We start from the raw sequence: 17896 nt of genomic DNA, 5'->3' as shown, positions 1-17896 counted from the left end.
GAAATAATGGAATGGCATCGGGATTATCGCGCCAAATTATTTGAATATGAAACACTGCTAGCGTTGCCATCTCGGAAGAGCTGCCAGTGCGTGCAATATATATCGGATGTTCACACTCATGAGTCATGATGTCCATCGCCAAAGAAAGCAGAAATTTAAATATATTGTGAATTGATTTTAACAATAATTAAGTACGTATTTTATTTTGAGAGAAAACACCTGTCTGGTCATGAATTTTTGTATGTGTAGCATTGCTCGTATTATATAGCTGTGTGGGATGTGTTTGGCGTACATAAAATATTTTTGAATTCAAAACAAATAAACAAAAGCTAAAATTATTTTCATATATGTACATAAAAGCGAAATGGCAGCGTAAATTAAATTTTATATTTAACGGCTGTATCTATCGTATGCAGCAAGCTATGCAAGATCACTGGTCAGTGGCAAGATCGTACATGTTTTTGTGGTCGATATATCGATAGCTGTTGCGATATCAGAGTCAAACTAGTAAACATCGGACGCGCCAAAAATCATTCGCGAAAAGTGTGTCCCAATTCGAGCGTCAGCCAGGATTCGCAGATCGTTGCAATTGTGGTATAGAATACAATTAAAGTGAGGATGAGCACAAGCCTGGACGAGTCAATATGCGCGTATTTCGTCAACAACACAAAGAGCGACACAGAGGCCGACTTGGCCATCGCTGAGCTGTATGCCAACGCACTGCAGCTGATGCGCGAGCAGCTGGAGGACACGCAAATTCGTGAAATTCGTCCAAGTGAAGGCTTTCCGCTGATCGCCGGTGGGGGGCTGACGAAAAAGGATGTCTTCGTGCTGGCTCAGTTCGAGGGCGAGCTATTCGAGCAGCTGCAGCTGACCAAGGCGCTGGTGCTGGGCCCACCCTGTATTGTGGCGTGCCTGCAGGAGAACGCGCCCGTTCCACTGGGCAGCAGTCCCATTTACGCCACGGCTATGCGTGACCTGCAGATCTCGGCTAGCGGCATCAGCAGCAAAGAGAAGGAGGACATTAAGAAACTGATCCACTGGATGGGCGGTCATTATTTCCAGAACTTCGGACGCAACATCACACATCTGATATCCAATACAATCAAGTCGAACAAGTACGAGCACGCCACGCTCAACGATGTGCCCGTCATGCACACCGACTGGGTGCAGGGCGTCTGGGCGTGCTGTCGCAGCGGCGCCAATGGCACCAGCATCAGCGCCACGGATCCACAGTTCGACAAGTATCGCCTGCCCACGTTCTTCGGCGCCAACATCACGTGCAGTGGCCTGGACACGGCGCGCAAGGAGGCGGTGATGCGGCTGGTCAATGAGAACGGCGGCATCTATCATCGCGCCTTCCGCTCCCAGCAGGTGGACATCGTCATCACGGAGCAGTCGAAGACCGACACCGAAAAATACAAGGCGGCGCTGCGCTTCAAGAAGGACATCCTGCTGCCCGAGTGGATATTCGATAGCCATGAGCGCGGCTATGCGCTGCCCACCAAGCAGTACGAGGTGCGGGCCGGCAAGCAGGTCTCCACGCCCACTAAGCGCCACCATGGCAACCATGGCAGCCATGCCAACCAGACGGCTGCGGACAACACACAGCTCTCGGATCTGTCGCGCATCAGCTTCGTGAGTGCGCCGGGTCGTCGCATGTGCAGCGACAACACCACGCTCAACGAGACCGTCAGCAGCAACTGCAGCATCGGGACACGCAGCGGCGGCGCTGGGGGTGCCGGTGGTGGGGCCAGCGGCAGCGGCCTGCTCAAGCAGGCCACCAGCAATCATAAGCAGCAGCTGTACCAGGAGACGCTGGCGGAGATTAGCCCGCGCAAGGCCAAGAAGGCGGGCAGCTTTCTGGACGGCTGCTGCGTCTACCTGAGCGGCTTTCGCAGTGTCGAGCGGGAGAAGCTGAATCGCGTGCTCAACACGGGCGGCGCCACGCGCTACGACGAGCTGCACGAGGGCCTCACCCACATCATTGTCGGCCAGCTGGAGGATGCCGCGTATCGGCAGTGGCAGACGGAGGGTTTGCTGGCCACGGTGCAGGTGGTGCGGCTCGAGTGGCTGCTGGAGAGCATTCGCGCTGGGCGCATTGTCAGCGAGCTGCCGTATCGGGTCTCCGTGCCGCATCTTGCCAGCGAGGCCACCGACGCCCCCTCGCCGGCCAGCAAGCGCACGTTGCGCTCCATGAATCACAGCTTCAAGCAGCCGTCGCTGCCCATCAAGAAGAAGCTCTTTGATGGGCCCACAGATGCCGGCAATGCTCCACCGGAGCCGGAGCCAGAACCGGAGCTAGAACCGGACCTGCTCACGCACTACTCGCAGGAGCAGGAGCCAGCCATGCCGCTGCCCGCCGCCAGCTCGACGCAGCTCTCGCTGAGCGGACTCACAGCTGCAGCGCCCGCCTCGGCCGCCGTTCCACTGGCCGTCGCCCTGCCCGACCTGAGCGCCAGCACGCTCTCCATCGACTTCGACAAGCTGGACTACTTCAGGGGCGCCTCGGTGTACGTGCACGAGCCGTGCTTCAGCAGCGAGCTGTACGAGCAGATGCTCAGCGAGTGCAAGGCCGCCCAGGGCTGCCTGGTGCCGGCGAGCTACACGGATCCGGTGGACTATGCCATTGTCAGCTTCGAGCAGGCGCTGGATGAGGCCACGCTGCCGGTGCAGGCGCGTCACGTGGTCACCGAGCTGTACCTGGAGAGCTGCATGAAGCAGAACGCGCTGCTCCCGCTGGAGTACTACCATCGGCCGGTGCCGCACACGGCCAGGCTGGAGCCGCTGCGCGGCATGACCATTGTGGTGTCCATCTATGCGGGACTGGAGCGCGACTTTATCAATGCGCTGGCCGAGCTGCTCGGCGCCGTGCTGAACAAGGCGTTCGTCAAGAAGGAGCGGCCGCTGCTCATCTGCTCCAGTGCCGAGGGCTCCAAGTACGAGGGCGCCCTGAAATGGGGCTACCCGGTGGTCCGGGCCGACTGGCTGGTGCAGTGCGCCCAGCGCGGCGAGAAGCTGCCGTATGCCCGCTTCCTGGTGGGCAAAAGCGTCAGCGACTTCCCCGTCTCGCCCGGCCTCAAGGAGAGCAACAGTAAGAGCAACAAGAGCAACAAAACGCTGACGCCCAAGAACCAAGGGAAGACGCCCGCCACGCCGCAGGAGAAGGCGGCAGGAGTGGAGCAGCAGTCGACGCTGGTGGAGGAGGAGGATAAGGAGCAGCAGCCGCTGCAGCCGGAGCTGACGCCGCTGCGCAACCCGCGCATCTCCGAGCTGGTCACGGGTGTGGCCAGCACGCGGCGGCGCAGCTCGAGCGGCACCACGACGCCGGAGTCGCCGCACACGCCGCTCAATCAGAAAACCAGCGCCGGCGCGTGCAACTTTGACTTCCTGGAGCAGGTGGTGCAGCGGCTGGACACGAGCCAGGCGCGCGACTGTGTGCGCCAGATAATCCGCGAGATGCGCGAGAACCAGACACCCGAGCTGGAGCGGATCAGGCGGCAGGCCTGCACGCCCGTCAATCGACGCCAGGCCTCGAAGCCTGCGCCCGGCATACCCAACTTCTGCCTGACGCCCGAGTTCCAGCAGCGCATGGCCGACGACTTCGAGCGACGCTGGCGCCTGCCCAAGCACCAGATCAAGCCGGACACGCCCATAACGGTCATTCGACAGCGCGTGATGCGCATCACGTGCGAGACGCTGGGCATCGACTACAGCGACAGCGAGAATGAGGGCGTGCCAGTGGCCGATCATCAGCCCAAGAGTATGGTGGAGCAGCCGGTGGGTCGCCTCCTGTTCCAGGCGGGAGCAACTGCAGCTGGTGCTGCAGCTACAGCCACAGCGCCTGGCTCCCCGTTCGTGCCCAGCACACAGAGTCCCAGTGGCGCAGGTGCAGCGGATGAGCTGCCCAGCGCCAGCACCATCAACTTCGACAAGATTAGCTTCGAGGAGTCGGCGGCCGAGAACTCGCTGGAGCTCAAGCAGCTCACCGACTACCTGAAGAGCCGCGAGTCGCGGCGCAGCAGCCTGAAGCGCGACCACGAGGGTCACGCCAGGAGCGAGGTGCAATACGTGCAGCCCTTCGAGTCGGAGGGCTTCGCCATGACCGCCGGCGAGGATATTGTGGGCTGGCGAGATCCCGCCGAGTTCAACCTGGGCAAGCGGAGCAGCGACGGCGAGTCGTCGCGCATGATCTACCAGGGCACGCCCTGCTTCAGCATCTCGTGCGGCGACGACGAGGAGAAGCGCATGCTGCTCATGGAGCGCATTCGGCTGCTGGGCGGCCAGATCTGCCAGAATCTGTCCAACTATGATCCCGCCTGCACGCATCTGCTGTGCGAGCGCCCCAATCGCGGCGAGAAGCTGCTCGGCTGCATGGCAGCCGGCAAATGGGTGCTGAACATCAGCTACATCGAGGAGTGCCACGCCCGCGGCGTCTTTCTGGACGAGTCGCTCTACGAGTGGGGCAATCCCAAGGCGCTCAATTTGCCCACCCTGGCGCCGGAGGAGCAGCAAATCGCAGCCGCTGCGCACCGCTGGCGGCTCGAGCTGACGCCCGACAGCGGCGCCTTCAGCGACTACCGCGTCATCCTCAGCCTGCAGGAGCGCAATCTGGCGGCCATCAAGAATGTGCTGCGCGCTGGCGGCGCCACGATCCTGGAGCCCAGCTCACCCTTCAGCGCCGACCCCGCGTCAGCCACTGCCACCCACTGCTTCGTCGATGCCAAGAAGGCGCCGCTGGCCGCAAAGGACTTTGCCTATCTGCAGCAGCATGGCGTCCGCATCATGTCCCAAATGTGCATCAATAGCTACCTGATGGGCGGCCGGGACGCCAATCTCGAGAAGTACGTCCTGCGCCAGTGAACGATGCAAATTCTCCAGTTTCTTATCTATTTATATATTCATTTTTTTTCGCTTTTTTTTATAATTTTTTGCTTTGTTAAAATTTTCTTCATGTTAATTAATGTCGACTCTGAGGAGCAGACCCGACTTTAGTCTGATTTCAATATAGCTCTAAGATTTGCGATTAAATAAATGTTCGTTTAGAAGTAACAAGACCTGAAGTTCCTTTTCTCATAAGCCTTGAATGATCGAACTCCAGCTTTGGAGCAGTTGATTCATCATATAGGACTGGGTCACTCAGTATATAAGACTGCGATTGAAGCACTATATCTGACTTTCTGCTTGTACGTATTCAATTGAATGATGAATCTTTTCCAGATAATGGAAACAATGTTCTATGACTCCCAATTATTATTGAGAGTTCCTCTGTGCAAACGATATTAATAAAAGCATCATATATCATATTAAATATTCTCCGAATTACGAGAAAATGCAGAACTATCATATATCATTTGCACAAAGAAATTCTCAATAATAATTGAGAGTCAGTCATACATCCATATATCATTTTGAATGATAGCTATACTATATCACATATATATTGTAGTAATCCATATAATACATTATGTCAAATAAACCCCAAGTCTAGGGAGAGTAAAATTTCAAAAAATTATCTTAAACTATCGATAAGAAAATCTTCAATGCAAAAATTCTATTTCATAGTTTTTACATATTTTATTTTGTGTTACACAATAAGGAATATTAAGTTGATTTTCATGTTACGTGCATGTTTATATATATATAAGTATATATATATATATATATATATGTTTGTAGCTAAGTATATGTATTTATTTATATATATATATGTGTGTGTGTGTGTACTAAGGTACCTACTAAGTATGTACGGGTATACAAATATATTAGGCGGCCATAGGGGGGGAATTTCAATTTATTGAGCAGCTGCCGCGATTATTTAGCCATCTTGGATTTGAATATTAATAACAATGTTAAACATGAATACATATATGAATATATATGCATATGTACATATCAGCAACTATGTGAAGTATTCAAATGATTTTTACATTATAGAGAGAGTAGAGACATTTATATATGTATATCAATCGCTTACTGGACACCAAGTTAAGAACAGAGAAACATACATAACTCAACTCCAATACTTTTAGCTTAACAAATATCTGAATATACATATATATATATATATTTATAACAACCTAGTCCAAATAGTCCATAGTCTTGATGAACTTAACAACGGAGCCAAACAGCGTCCAGTAGAACTCATCCTCGCCGTACAGCTTCTTGCCCAGAAAGCAACTGATGTATTCCACGGTGGAGAGCAGATACGGGGGATTAGCCTGGCAGGAAATATAGAAATACATCATTTGAGTATTCAAGTGGCAGCTGGAGTAGCTCTTGCGACGCTTACCATGATGACAACGTAGATGAGCACGGGCAAGATATCGTCGGCGGCTGGCACACGGGGACTGGACATGCGCAAGAGGCTCATGATGCTGGAGATGCAGCTGCGAAAGGAGTTGTCAATGTCAATACATGGAACACTTGATATACTAGGCAACACCTACTTGATGATGCAGTTGAGCTTCTCGCGCGGCGTCTTGTAGGCGGCCATGTAGCACAGCTGCTGCTGGGCGAACGTCCAGGGCGCCTCGCCCAGGAACTCCTGGGCAATGCAGAGGGCTGGATGCGCCGGATGGACAAAGCGCTGCAGCTTGCCAATGTGCGCCGCCAGCACGCCGTCCCTGGAGACGTCGGCGTCCTCGTTGGGGAACATCACCTGCTCGTACATCTGCTCCAGCAACAGTCGCTCGATGGCCACGCGTGCCGCCTCCCGCTGCCAGTCGTCCTGCAGCCCGCTGTCGGCCAGCTCCTGCAGCAGAGTTTCGATAAACTCCTCGATCAGCTCCAGCCGCTCGTCGCTGACGCTCAGCTGGGCGAACTCGGTCTGGAAGGTCTGCAGCTTGGCCTGCTGACGACCCAAATAGAGACGGACTAGCGATTGCAGCAGACAGCGCTGGCAGCTGCGCGCCTCGCCGCGCAGCCGCTCCTCCAGTTGCTCCAGCTGCTCGGAGCGCAGCAACAGCTGCTGGCGATGCACGAGCAGGTACTGCAGATAGCTCTGCCTGCGCTGCAGATCGTGCTGCAGCTCCAGCAGCAGCTGGCCATGCTGCGGCCGCTCCAGCTGCGCCAAACAGCGCAGCGCCTCCGCCACATGGGATATCTGCGGCAGGCGCTGCAGGCTCGTGCACTGCGCCAGCTGGATCTGCAGATACAGCTGCAGCGGCGTCGCGTCCAGCTGCCGCAGCGTCGTCTGACGGAAGTCGCCGCTGTGCAGGTCTGTCTTTGAGAGAACCGTGCGCAGCTTCTGCTTGACGCTGCTGAACACCACGCCAGGTAGTTGCCTGCACACGAAAGAGACAGAGGAAGATAGAGAGAGAGAGAGAGAGAGAGAGAGGGAGACATGTATTAGATGCAATAGACAGAGATAGCAGCTGCTGCTACATACCCGCCATTGATGGCCTGGCCATGCGGCTGGGGCAGACCGTGGCCATTGCCCGTGGAATCGGAATTGGTTGCCTCGCTGGAGCTGCTGACCTTGCGCCTGTACTTGGCCAGAATGTCCTCGCTGCTATCACAGAAGTGGGCGCCGAAGCTGACGCAGGCGGCGTTGCGATCGAAGCTGACGCCGCGGTTCGGATCGCTCAGGCCGCTGCTGTGGTTGCTAATGATGCAGCGCTGGTTGGCCACCGACGTCGACATCGACGCCGACGCCGACGCAGCCTTGCTGCTGTTGCTGCGCCGATTCTTGAAGATGCCCTGCCGCAGCTTGTTGAGAATGCCGGCGCTCTGGTCGCGCTGATCCCGCTGCGCTCGATGCTTGTCCTTGTCCGCGCTGGCATCGAAGCTGATGCTCTTTGGTATGGCGCCGGTGGCCTTGCTGGGCTTGCCTTGTGCGCCAGCTGCAGCAGTAGCAGGAGCAGTGACGGCTGCTTCTGCTCCTGCACCTGCTCCTCCTGCTGCTGCTGCTGCTGCTGCTGCTGCTGCTGCTCCTGTTGTGGCGGCGGGTTGATCATCGTACAGCTGCAGCTGCTGCGCCTGGGCACAGAGCAGCTGCAGCTCCTGCTGCTTATCGTCGTCCGTCTTGGGCTTGAGGGACAGCAGGGCGTGCAGCATGATCTCGTGGTTCTCGTAATTGAGACTCTGATGGCGGCGCTCACTGCCGCCGGCCAGGATGCCGTTGCGTCGCCCATCCTCGCTGGCCGTGCGCTGCTCCATGGAAATGCGACGATGCTGGACACCGCTGCGCATCTGCTGCTCGATGCCAAACTTGTCCATCAGCTGCTGCACCAGGCCCGGCGGCTCCTCCTTGTCCTCGCTGTAGTCGCTAAAGTCGATCAGGTCATGGTGATCGTTGGCGCCCATCAGCTGCTGCTGCTGCTGCTGCTGCTGCTTCTTCTTCTTGTGGTGATGATGATGATGGTGATGGTGGTGATGATGATGGTGATGCTGCGGCTGCTGCTGCTGCTGAGCCTGGCTGGTCGTGGTCGGCTCCTCCAGGTTGAGGCTCTGATTGGAAATGCTGCTCTCCGCCGACGTCTGCCGGCGCATGCAGGCGATGCCCATGAGCGGCGTGCTCTTGCGGCCCTCCGCGCCGCTGCACTTGTACTGCTGCTGGAAGCTGCTGTCGCCGCTGTCGCTGCCCAGGCCATGGTAGCTGGTGCGCACCGAGCTGCGAGCCAGCGAGGAGGCTAACTGATAGAGATGCGCATCCTCGTACGAGTTCACGGCGTCGAAGAAGGCCGAGTCCTCCTGGCTGCGCTCGCTGGCACTGGCATTCCCATTGCCATCGGCATCCGCATCCGCATCTGCATCGCCGTCGCCGTCGCCGCTGCTGCCCGGCGTCTGTTCCCCGTCGTCCAGCACAACGGCTGGCACCATGGGCGCCACAATGTCGGATTTGGCGGTTATGCTGGCATTGTCGTCCGTATCGATCTCGGCCAGCTTCTCGGAGTCACTGGCCAGCACATCTGTGCTCCAATTGGACTCCGAGCGCTGATCCGAGGCGTCCAGCGATGGAGCCGCTGCTCGGGCGAGCGCCTCCACCACGAAGTTGTTGTTGTCGCCGGGCAGCACCACAGCGGACGGTATCAGGGGCGTGGCAAAGTTGCGCTCCCGCTCCCTGTCCCGGTCGCGCTCCCGCTGCTGCTCGCTGCTGGCGTCCAGCGTCGTCTCCGAATCGCTGGCCAGCACATCCGTCGACCAGGTGTCCGAGATGATGCTCACGTTCTCGTCGCCCTCGAATTTCTTCAGCTCGAATTTGCAGAACTTGTCCACGATGTCCGAGCGCGCCTTGGACAGCAGCATCTTCTGCATCTGCGGCGTGGGCCGGGCCGCATGGTGGGTCAAGTCGCCGCCGGCGCCATCGCCATCCGTCACCTGGGACGAGGGCGTGTCGCGGCCACTGATGTTGGGCGTGCCACGGCCGGACACATTGGCGGACACCATGTCCGACAGATTGTCATCGTTTTCGACGTCGTGCGCATCGCGCTCCTGCTGCTCCTCCAGGTCCAGGGAGCTGACCACCGAATGATTGGCCGAGTGGGCCGCCTCGCTGATCGCCTCCAGGTTATCCGAGTTGCCAATCGAGGCGTCGTCATGGGGCCGCCGCATCGCATCCAAGCTGCTGACATCGTCCGCATTGGAGGACGCGGCTGCCGCCGCCACAGTCACGGGCGCAATGTCCTGCCCGATGCAGTTCATCTTCAGCAGGTCCTCCTCGGTGAGCGGCTTCAGTTTGTTCTTGGACGCCGCATTGTAAATGCTAAACATCAGCACCTGCTCATCCCCCTCCACTGGGGTGTCTGCATCTGGCCCAGCTGAAGCAGTTGCCACAGCCGCTCCATTGCTGGCACCGCCGCAGGAGCTGAGGCTGGTGTTGCTGCCGCTATGCGAGGAGGAGCACTGCTCCAGGTCGCCATTGTGCCCATTGGCCGAGCTGCCATTGCTCAAGTCACTCAAGGGATTGTTGCTGCTGCTGTTGCTGTTGTGGTTGTGGTTGTTGTTGTGGTTGCTGCTGCTGGTGGCGTTGTTGTTGTTGTTGTTGTTATTGTTGGTGGTGGTGTTGGTGTTGGTGGTAAAACTCATGCCCTTGGCCAGCTTCTTCTTCGTCGCCTTGCCCAGCCGCAAGAGTCCCTTGTTCGGGCGCTTGCCATTCTTCTCGGGCGACACCGATTCGGGCGGGGCCATGGACGCTGCTGCCGGTCGGTCGCCCTCCGGCTTGGGTATGCGCGAGAGGATGCGCTGCAGTCGCTGCCGCTCCTCGGCGGACACATCGTACTCGTCGCGCGCGGCCAGCAGGCGAAAGAAGTCGGCGAACTGCTGCAGCTCGCGCTGATTGATGGCCAACTGGGCGCGATCGAAGTCGCTCTGCTGGGGCAGAATGGCCACCACATCCTCGCCGGTCTGGCCCAGCAGCAGCAGCTCCATCAGCTGGGTCAGCTCGCTGGCCTCGTCGCTGAGCGCCATGCGCTGCAGCAGCTGGACAATCTGATTGAGATTGTGGCGCATCTGCTCGCCCACGTTGACGTCGATGATGCCCTGCAGATCGGCGCTGACGATGGCCGGGCAAATGAAGTGGGTGAAGACCAGGTCGGTGAGCAGCTGGCGTATCTCGTGGTCGCTGTGGCGCTGCGTCTGCCGCAGCTGCTGCCCGAGCGTCTGCAGCAGCCAGCGCAGCGAGCTGGGAAACAAGGCCCAGCTCTGCTGCAGGCTGCGCACGAAGCTCTGCGCATGCGCATGCAGCTTGCCCAGCGTCTCGGCGTGAAAGCGCGCCACATTCCGCTGGTACTCGGAGCTGGTGTCGTCCTCGCCGAAGCGCCGCTGTCGCTCCCGTGCCGAAAAGCTCTGCAGCAGCTTGTGCGGGTCGACGTCGAGCAGCACATCGTGCTCGCTGAGCACCGCCATGAGCGGCTCGTGCAGCGCCGACGTCAGAAAGATTCGAGCGGAGAAGAGGGACTCAACGAGTCGATGATAGAGCCTCGCAAAGGCGCTGCCATTGGTGCGCAGCAGGCGACGCGGCTGCTCGCTGTTCAGCAGCTGCAGCTCGATCAGCTCGCGCAGCAGCTTCAGCAGCAGCTCCACATCCTTAGTGTTGATCGCGTTGCCGTAGAGGCCCGTTGCGATCGTGTGGACGATCTGCCCCAGCTGCGCCGGCGCCAGCAGCGACAAGCGATCCGCCGTGGCCAGCGACAGGGCCAGCAAATACGGCGTATTGTACAAGTAGTTGAACAGATCCTCATATGCAAGAGCGTGCTGGAATCGTTCAATCGAAACAAAAAACATTAATATTCATTGTCGAGAATTTCAGAAAAATTTCTGTTTATGTATTTATAGTAGAACTCCTTGTCTAACAGATGTTTATACGTAAATTAAATTTAAGGAAAATATAAGCTCATATATTTCTATATTTAAATATATCTAAATAAATATTCCTAATTAAATTTAATTTTAAGACAATTTTTTGCTAATTTATTTCCATTCTAAAATATTCAAATGTGTAAAACAGAAAAACGCTCCTAGTTGTATTTTTAGTCTAGATGATAAACTATATCGATATATGTATGTATATACTTATATACGTATTTCCATGTTCCTATCTCTTTGATATCGATAAGAATCAATTTTGAGCTTTGTTTAAATAAACGGTATAAGCGAGCAATTGTTGAGGGTATCAGAAGACATATCATGTTTATATATTAAAGTCTGTCTAACTAATCAGCTGATAATAGCTGAACTATGTAACTTGGATAATATAATATAATAGTTGCCAGTTGAGTACACACAATCTAACGATGTAGCGCTATATGCCTGCAATGGTATCGTATAATCGTATACGATGCCAACTCTATGGACATATCAAAGCTAATCAGCGATACATATATGGCAAATGCCAACAAGTCTGGTCGAAAGTGTCTGACTAAGAAATACGCCGAGCTGTTCTATCTTCACTCGCTGCTGCTTAAATCGACTCCGCTGGTTATCCTGATCAAAATTATGTACTATATGGATTCACTTCGCCCGCTTCTAATCTATTATAAACTGTAATATCATAAAGCCAGTCGCAACTGGAATTTGACTGGCATAGCCTATAATATAGTCGCCTACGATACAGTTGCTGATAGCCATTACAAATTTACGATTATATTTACAATTTACGACTTAGAGTTACCGACTTCCATTTGAGCTAAAAAGTTTCCTGCATGTAACTAACTACGCATAAAGCAAGCAGCTACGCTGTAACTGTATCAGAGCGAAACAAACCAATATTTCCTCCATTTACATGGGATGTTCTTTGTTGTCTGGGCAGTCCAGAGCCAGCTGATATGCATGGATATACACCCTATACGCCATGTATACATCGTGTTCATACTGACTTCTGTCAATGTCAGCTCCCCCTTTTTCTCTCTCCCTCTACCATATTTAATTGTTACACACCTCGTAGGGCAACACCTTCTTGGCGTCCACGAATTTCGGATTGTCGTAGGTGCTCGCACGTCGGCAGCAGAGGAACGGATCATGATCCGTTCTGGCGAGCAGCAGATCGTGCAGGTTCTGTCTTTGTTGGGCACAGATGTACGCCAGCTGAACAGAGATCAAAATGGATATAGATCATTAAGGTGAAGCAACAATGAGACGTGACATTCTTGATAAACAAATATGGGTGCGCACCTCGGTTATTGTCGTCGCATTCGTCTCCAAGGCTGACGTGAGCTGTGCAAACGCCGCCTGTTCATGCTGTATGAAGAGCTGTTCCTGCCGCAGGGTCCGTGCCAGATCCATGATCTCCAACAGATTGCCGCCAGCTGTGGGCTCCATGGTGAGGCCCTTGCTGTGGAGTCGAAAGAATTTGAATTATATTTAATTTGATTAAATTATATTATATTTATATATTTATAATATATAATATATATATATATTTATAATTATATTTAATTTGAATTCCATTTACTACTATATTTTATTTTATAATACTTTATTTTAAAATCAAATTCAAATTCAAATTTTAATACACCAAAGATTTTCTTGGGAATTAAATTCTCTTTGATCTCTTAAATTGCATGACTGGACATTTAATACATATTGGATTATATATTATATGTATATATTTATTTATAGTTGATATCTTATTGTATCACAACTTTCTCTGATATCCAATTGGAAAACTATTTGTATGGCAATTAGCGCGCATTTGTGATGCCAATGGACTGACGGATTCACTTACATTTATCTTATAGTACAGCTGGTATATGTATGTGAAATAATACACACACATATACATATTCATATACATATGCAATCAAACTAATGTAGCTGAACAGCATCAGCTCATGCAAAGCGTTACTGAAATGAGCTATTGCCTGAGCTTATCAACCTGTTTTTTGTTTTTTTGTTTTTTTTTTTTTTTAATTTTTTTTTTTCTTTCCTGAATTTGACGACGAGTCCAAAATTCCACTTGCAAATTACAAATCTGTTAAACATACAAGATTTCAGATATATGTATAATGATTCCTAGCTTAAAAATTAAACATCTATGTATATACAGATCTCTGGGAGTGAAAAATGAAATTGTGAATTTGGGGCATATAATGGAGTGTCTAAAAATAAACAAATATATTTTGCCATCACAGAGAGAAAGAGAGAGAGAGAGACAGAAGGAGATATATATGTATGTATATACATATATTACAATGTTTTCATGAGCAAATAATTGGGCCATAAATATTGTTCTCTGGGAACCTGAGTCGATCACACAAAGTAAACGGAACTCGTGACGAATATGTGAAAATGCTCACATATTGCGATTATTATCATTATCTGGGAAAGTGTTTGGATCGCCTCCATGTTATGTAAAGCAGTAGATATGTATGTGTATATAAATATATGTATGCTCTATTAATGCGATTCGGTCTGAAGAGCTTTGACATTTTGGAACTGATTTAACATTTGGTATACAGGAAAAAGATCATTAATGGCAATTTATCATGCAATCATTAGTCAAAAGCATTATATAATATATGTAGTACATCTCTTAAGTTATAGCGAATTTTTGGACTGCCTGTAAAAGTGTCCGAATTTATATTGGCAAACTGGACCTGAATATTAGTTTCGTTTGTATGTGATTTTTGTCGACTTGTAGACTATCTTATCGATATCAGAGCGCAAGTTTCGTTGACTTCCAAGTCTTAGCGAAGCTTTACACGCCTAACAAATTAGATAAACGCTATGACCAATTTGCAGGTAACCGGCAAAACAATGACTGGGCTGCAATTGAAACTGTTTTATCAATACATATGTAAATATAACAGTGTATGGGTGTATAACAATATGTACATACGTACAAATATGTATGTATAAATATATGTAACATATATTTTGCGCAAAATGGCAAAATTAAAGGAATGTGAAAACAAAAACCAAACAATACAGATTTAGTGCGCTCATTACACACACATACATACACTCACACACTCATACACACCCACACACACAGCGACACAGACACCCCGTAAAGGGGGCGTTTAAATGTGCCAGCAGATTGGGGGTGGCGATCTCTCTTTGTGCACACACATATAAATACACAACATACACACATTCACATGTGCATGTGTATGTGTGTGCTTAAATTTGTTATTTTACGTACCATGCACTGAATACAACGAACGCGAATGACAATCAAAGCGTACGCGCCAATCGCCAAATGAATGGAAATGCAATAGCAATCGCTATTGGATGGGCAAAGGGAGAGCAACAGCAAAGAGGAAACAGCGAGAATAGGCGAGCAAGTGAGCGAGCGAGAAAGCAGTGAGAGCACGCATTAGGCGAAGGCCAAGTGCTTCTTTGTTGTTGTAATTGTTGTTATTGTTGGCGCTGCTGCTGCTGCGGGCGCTACTGCTGCTGTTAATGTCTTCTGTATTGCCGTAAAGAAAGCCAACGGACTTATGAATGAAAGTGACGCTTTACAACAAATACGAGCAAAGAGAGTGAGAGGGACAACTGCGTCATAACAAACCAATAATAAAGCACACGCATGTACACACATACACATACATGTATGTATGTATGTAGTATAACGCATAAAATTGTCTTACTTTAAAGTTAGGCGCAGACACACTCATACACAACAGTAGTTCTTAGGTATGGTTATTTGCCCATGTAATTAGCTAGTCATTTATCATTTATTGTCACAATACACACGAAACACACAAAAGACAAAACGAAGTGGACGCCTCCGCAGTCAGCAATACAACTGTTTTATAGCGCGTGTGAAGCTGCGCTGAAGTTGTGTGGGTAAGTTTGCCAAACGCTTCACTGTGGGTTGCTGCTGCTGCACATTCACATTTACATTCGCATGCACACAACACACACATCCAACGAAACAGACTGATATCTTTTCGACTGCGTCTGTTGGTTTGGGCTCTGCTTACTTTTGGATTTGCTGTATTGGATTTGTTTAATTGATGTATTCGTTGACTGTCTTAGCAATTGATAATTGCAATATAGGACTAAATATATATTTAACAATAATAAAAAAAACAACAACAAAATTAGTTAAATATCAACCACACGCGACGGCCAAATAGAAATAACAAAAACAATCAACTCATTACTTCTACGATTACATATACACTGAAGTGGAAAATAAACTGCAACCTGTTATCGATATATTTGAACAACTATCTGTGCGGCCTGTCTGCCTTTTGCAACCAGTGCTACCAGATCTCCACGGCTTAAAACAACCATAGCAGCAATTCAAAGAAGCTCTATTATTATTATATTATTATTATTGATATTTTGTTTTTATTTTTATTATATTCATGTAGAATTTCTGAATTTAATACTTATAAATTCTCTATTTGGTTGATATAAGTAATTTATTGCCTTCCATTCGAATATTCAAATATTTACCAGTCTATTTCGATGAAAAAAATGCATCGATAACGTTCACCTATTGATTGTTAAATGTGCAATATTTTATTTTTGTAGAAATTTGATTTGAAATTAGGCTATCGAAGTTAAAAATAGAGACATTTATTCTTGCAATATAGCTCCCTGCAACCTCCATTTCAAATTCTTCCCAGTACTTTCCAAACGGCGAAATTAGCGGGCAAATAGTCAAATCGATAGCAGATCCGACAGTGCTGTGTATGCTTGTAATACGAGTGTTTTGTAACACTATACGATTCTAGCATTCGACAGCTGTTTGCGCTTTATTTTAGTTTGCTGTCATATTGTGAAATTTGTTCCTGAAGCATATTTAGAAAAGAATATATAGAAAAATATCATGCCTAAAGTACGCCGCAGCCGCAAACCACCACCAGATGGCTGGGAGCTTATCGAACCGACACTGGAGGAACTGGAACAAAAAATGCGCGAAGGTATGCACAAAGGCTAAATGCCGCCTCATGTACTGCACATATACAGAGATATATAAATACATATATATATATGTGTGTGTATGCAAGTATGTATGTTTGCTACTAAAATTGAGTTTTGTCTACTTACAGCTGAGACTGAGCCACATGAAGGCAAGCGCATCACAGAGTCGCTGTGGCCCATCTTTAAGATCCATCACCAGAAGACGCGCTACATATACGACTTGTTCTATCGCCGCAAGGCCATCAGCCGTGAGCTGTACGACTACTGCCTGAAGGAGAAGATCGCCGACATCAATTTGATAGCCAAATGGAAGAAGTCTGGCTACGAAAATCTATGCTGCTTGCGCTGCATCCAGACACGCGACACCAACTTCGGCACCAACTGCATTTGCCGCGTGCCCAAGTCCAAGCTCGAGGAGGGTCGCATCGTAGAGTGCGTCCATTGTGGTTGCCGTGGCTGCTCCGGCTAAGCCCTTAGCTAGAATTTTTTATACACAATTAGGACAAAAATAGTTAATAATATAATAATAATTATTAATTATAATAATTAACAAATTTTTTTTTTGCTGACTTGATCGAAACTTCAGTTTCTATGTAAATAGTTCGCATTGTTCGATCGCCAATTCCGCAAAGATCTTACCAAAATGTAACAGAATCGTATGGTACAATGACAATTGTTTAGTCACTTTGTATGCAATATATAAATTATATACTGTTTTATATATGTATTTTGTGAACTAGTCCATAAGTATTTAATAGAATACAAAAAATATCTACAATTGCAAAAACAATTTATAAGTCAAGTGGTTTTATATTTGTACGAATTCCAGAGTTGCAGACGTTTGAGCTAAAACTGTTTTCGCTATACTAGAAACTATCCTGACCAGCTATAAATTCAAATTGTTTTTATTGAATTAAGATCTGATGGTCTCAGGCCTGATATCGATTTCATATCAAACTTTGCGGGAATATATGCAATAGAGTGCTCTCTCATGGGCAATGCTTAACTAGATGATATCTTGTACTGAATATGCTGGTCTTCTAGAGTAAAGCTAACTAAAAAATAAAAAATAAAATAAAATAAATAATAATAAAGTACATAAAAATAAAATAAAAATAATAATAAATTTACAAAAATAATAATTTAATAGATATAAATGAAAAGTAAACATAAACTAAGAACATGAATTTAAAAATGAAAAGAAAGTAATTTCACACCTGAATTTCAATTTGCTAAAATACCCCGTTCAAGGTAAAGCATTTATGGCCTTAAGCCCTATAAAACGAATTGTTCAAGCACCTCTATAAATAGTTTAACTGAAAACAAACGATATCTTTCTTCTCCACATGATATTTGCAGCTCAAACAGAGATACTTAATTTATCTATATCGTATATTGAAATATTGTAGAGCTTTGTGCACAGGCGCTCACCTTGATGATGGCCATGTCGCCCACGGCGCTAAGCGTAAAACTCCGAAAGAAGAATGAATAAGAAGAGTTGTCAAGGCTCAAATGAATGCCTCAAAATCCTATTTTATTTCCATACACACACTATGTATATAGATTTATATATGCA

At 49.4% G+C, this 17896-nt stretch overlaps 3 protein-coding genes across 5 annotated transcripts; 2 read left to right on the top strand and 1 right to left on the bottom strand.

The window, feature by feature from the left end:
- The first annotated feature begins 273 nt into the window (after positions 1–273).
- On the top strand, positions 274–5055 carry mus101 (mutagen-sensitive 101). Its single transcript, XM_018016750.2, has one exon. The coding sequence runs from the start codon at positions 619–621 to the stop codon at positions 4861–4863; it is 4245 nt and encodes a 1414-aa protein (XP_017872239.1). The 5' UTR covers positions 274–618; the 3' UTR covers positions 4864–5055.
- A 497-nt stretch (positions 5056–5552) lies between these two features.
- Positions 5553–15589, bottom strand: Gapvd1 (GTPase activating protein and VPS9 domains 1). 3 transcript variants are annotated; one of them, XM_089475961.1, is made up of 8 exons: positions 15369–15589; positions 13166–13411; positions 12613–12772; positions 12379–12525; positions 7391–11196; positions 6450–7286; positions 6293–6389; positions 5553–6221 (listed from the first exon to the last, which is right to left on the bottom strand). In XM_089475961.1, the coding sequence occupies exons 3-8, from the start codon at positions 12757–12759 to the stop codon at positions 6081–6083; spliced, it is 5175 nt and encodes a 1724-aa protein (XP_089332087.1). In that variant the 5' UTR covers positions 12760–12772; positions 13166–13411; positions 15369–15589; the 3' UTR covers positions 5553–6080. The 3 variants fall into 3 exon arrangements, with proteins under 3 accessions (XP_089332087.1, XP_017872238.2, XP_089332086.1); XM_018016749.2 differs by lacking the exon at positions 13166–13411; XM_089475960.1 differs by lacking the exons at positions 13166–13411; positions 15369–15589 and adding an exon at positions 15033–15347.
- A 515-nt stretch (positions 15590–16104) lies between these two features.
- On the top strand, positions 16105–17110 carry l(1)10Bb (BUD31-like protein). Its single transcript, XM_018017553.2, has 2 exons — positions 16105–16319; positions 16449–17110. The coding sequence occupies exons 1-2, from the start codon at positions 16226–16228 to the stop codon at positions 16787–16789; spliced, it is 435 nt and encodes a 144-aa protein (XP_017873042.1). The 5' UTR covers positions 16105–16225; the 3' UTR covers positions 16790–17110.
- The last annotated feature ends 786 nt before the right edge of the window (positions 17111–17896 follow it).

This window comes from Drosophila arizonae, chromosome X, assembly GCF_054131065.1.
Source record: "Drosophila arizonae isolate 15081-1271.41 chromosome X, UAZ_ARI_1.0, whole genome shotgun sequence".
NCBI classification, from domain to species: Eukaryota; Metazoa; Arthropoda; class Insecta; order Diptera; family Drosophilidae; genus Drosophila; species Drosophila arizonae.
This window is presented reverse-complemented; position numbering and strand designations above follow the sequence as displayed.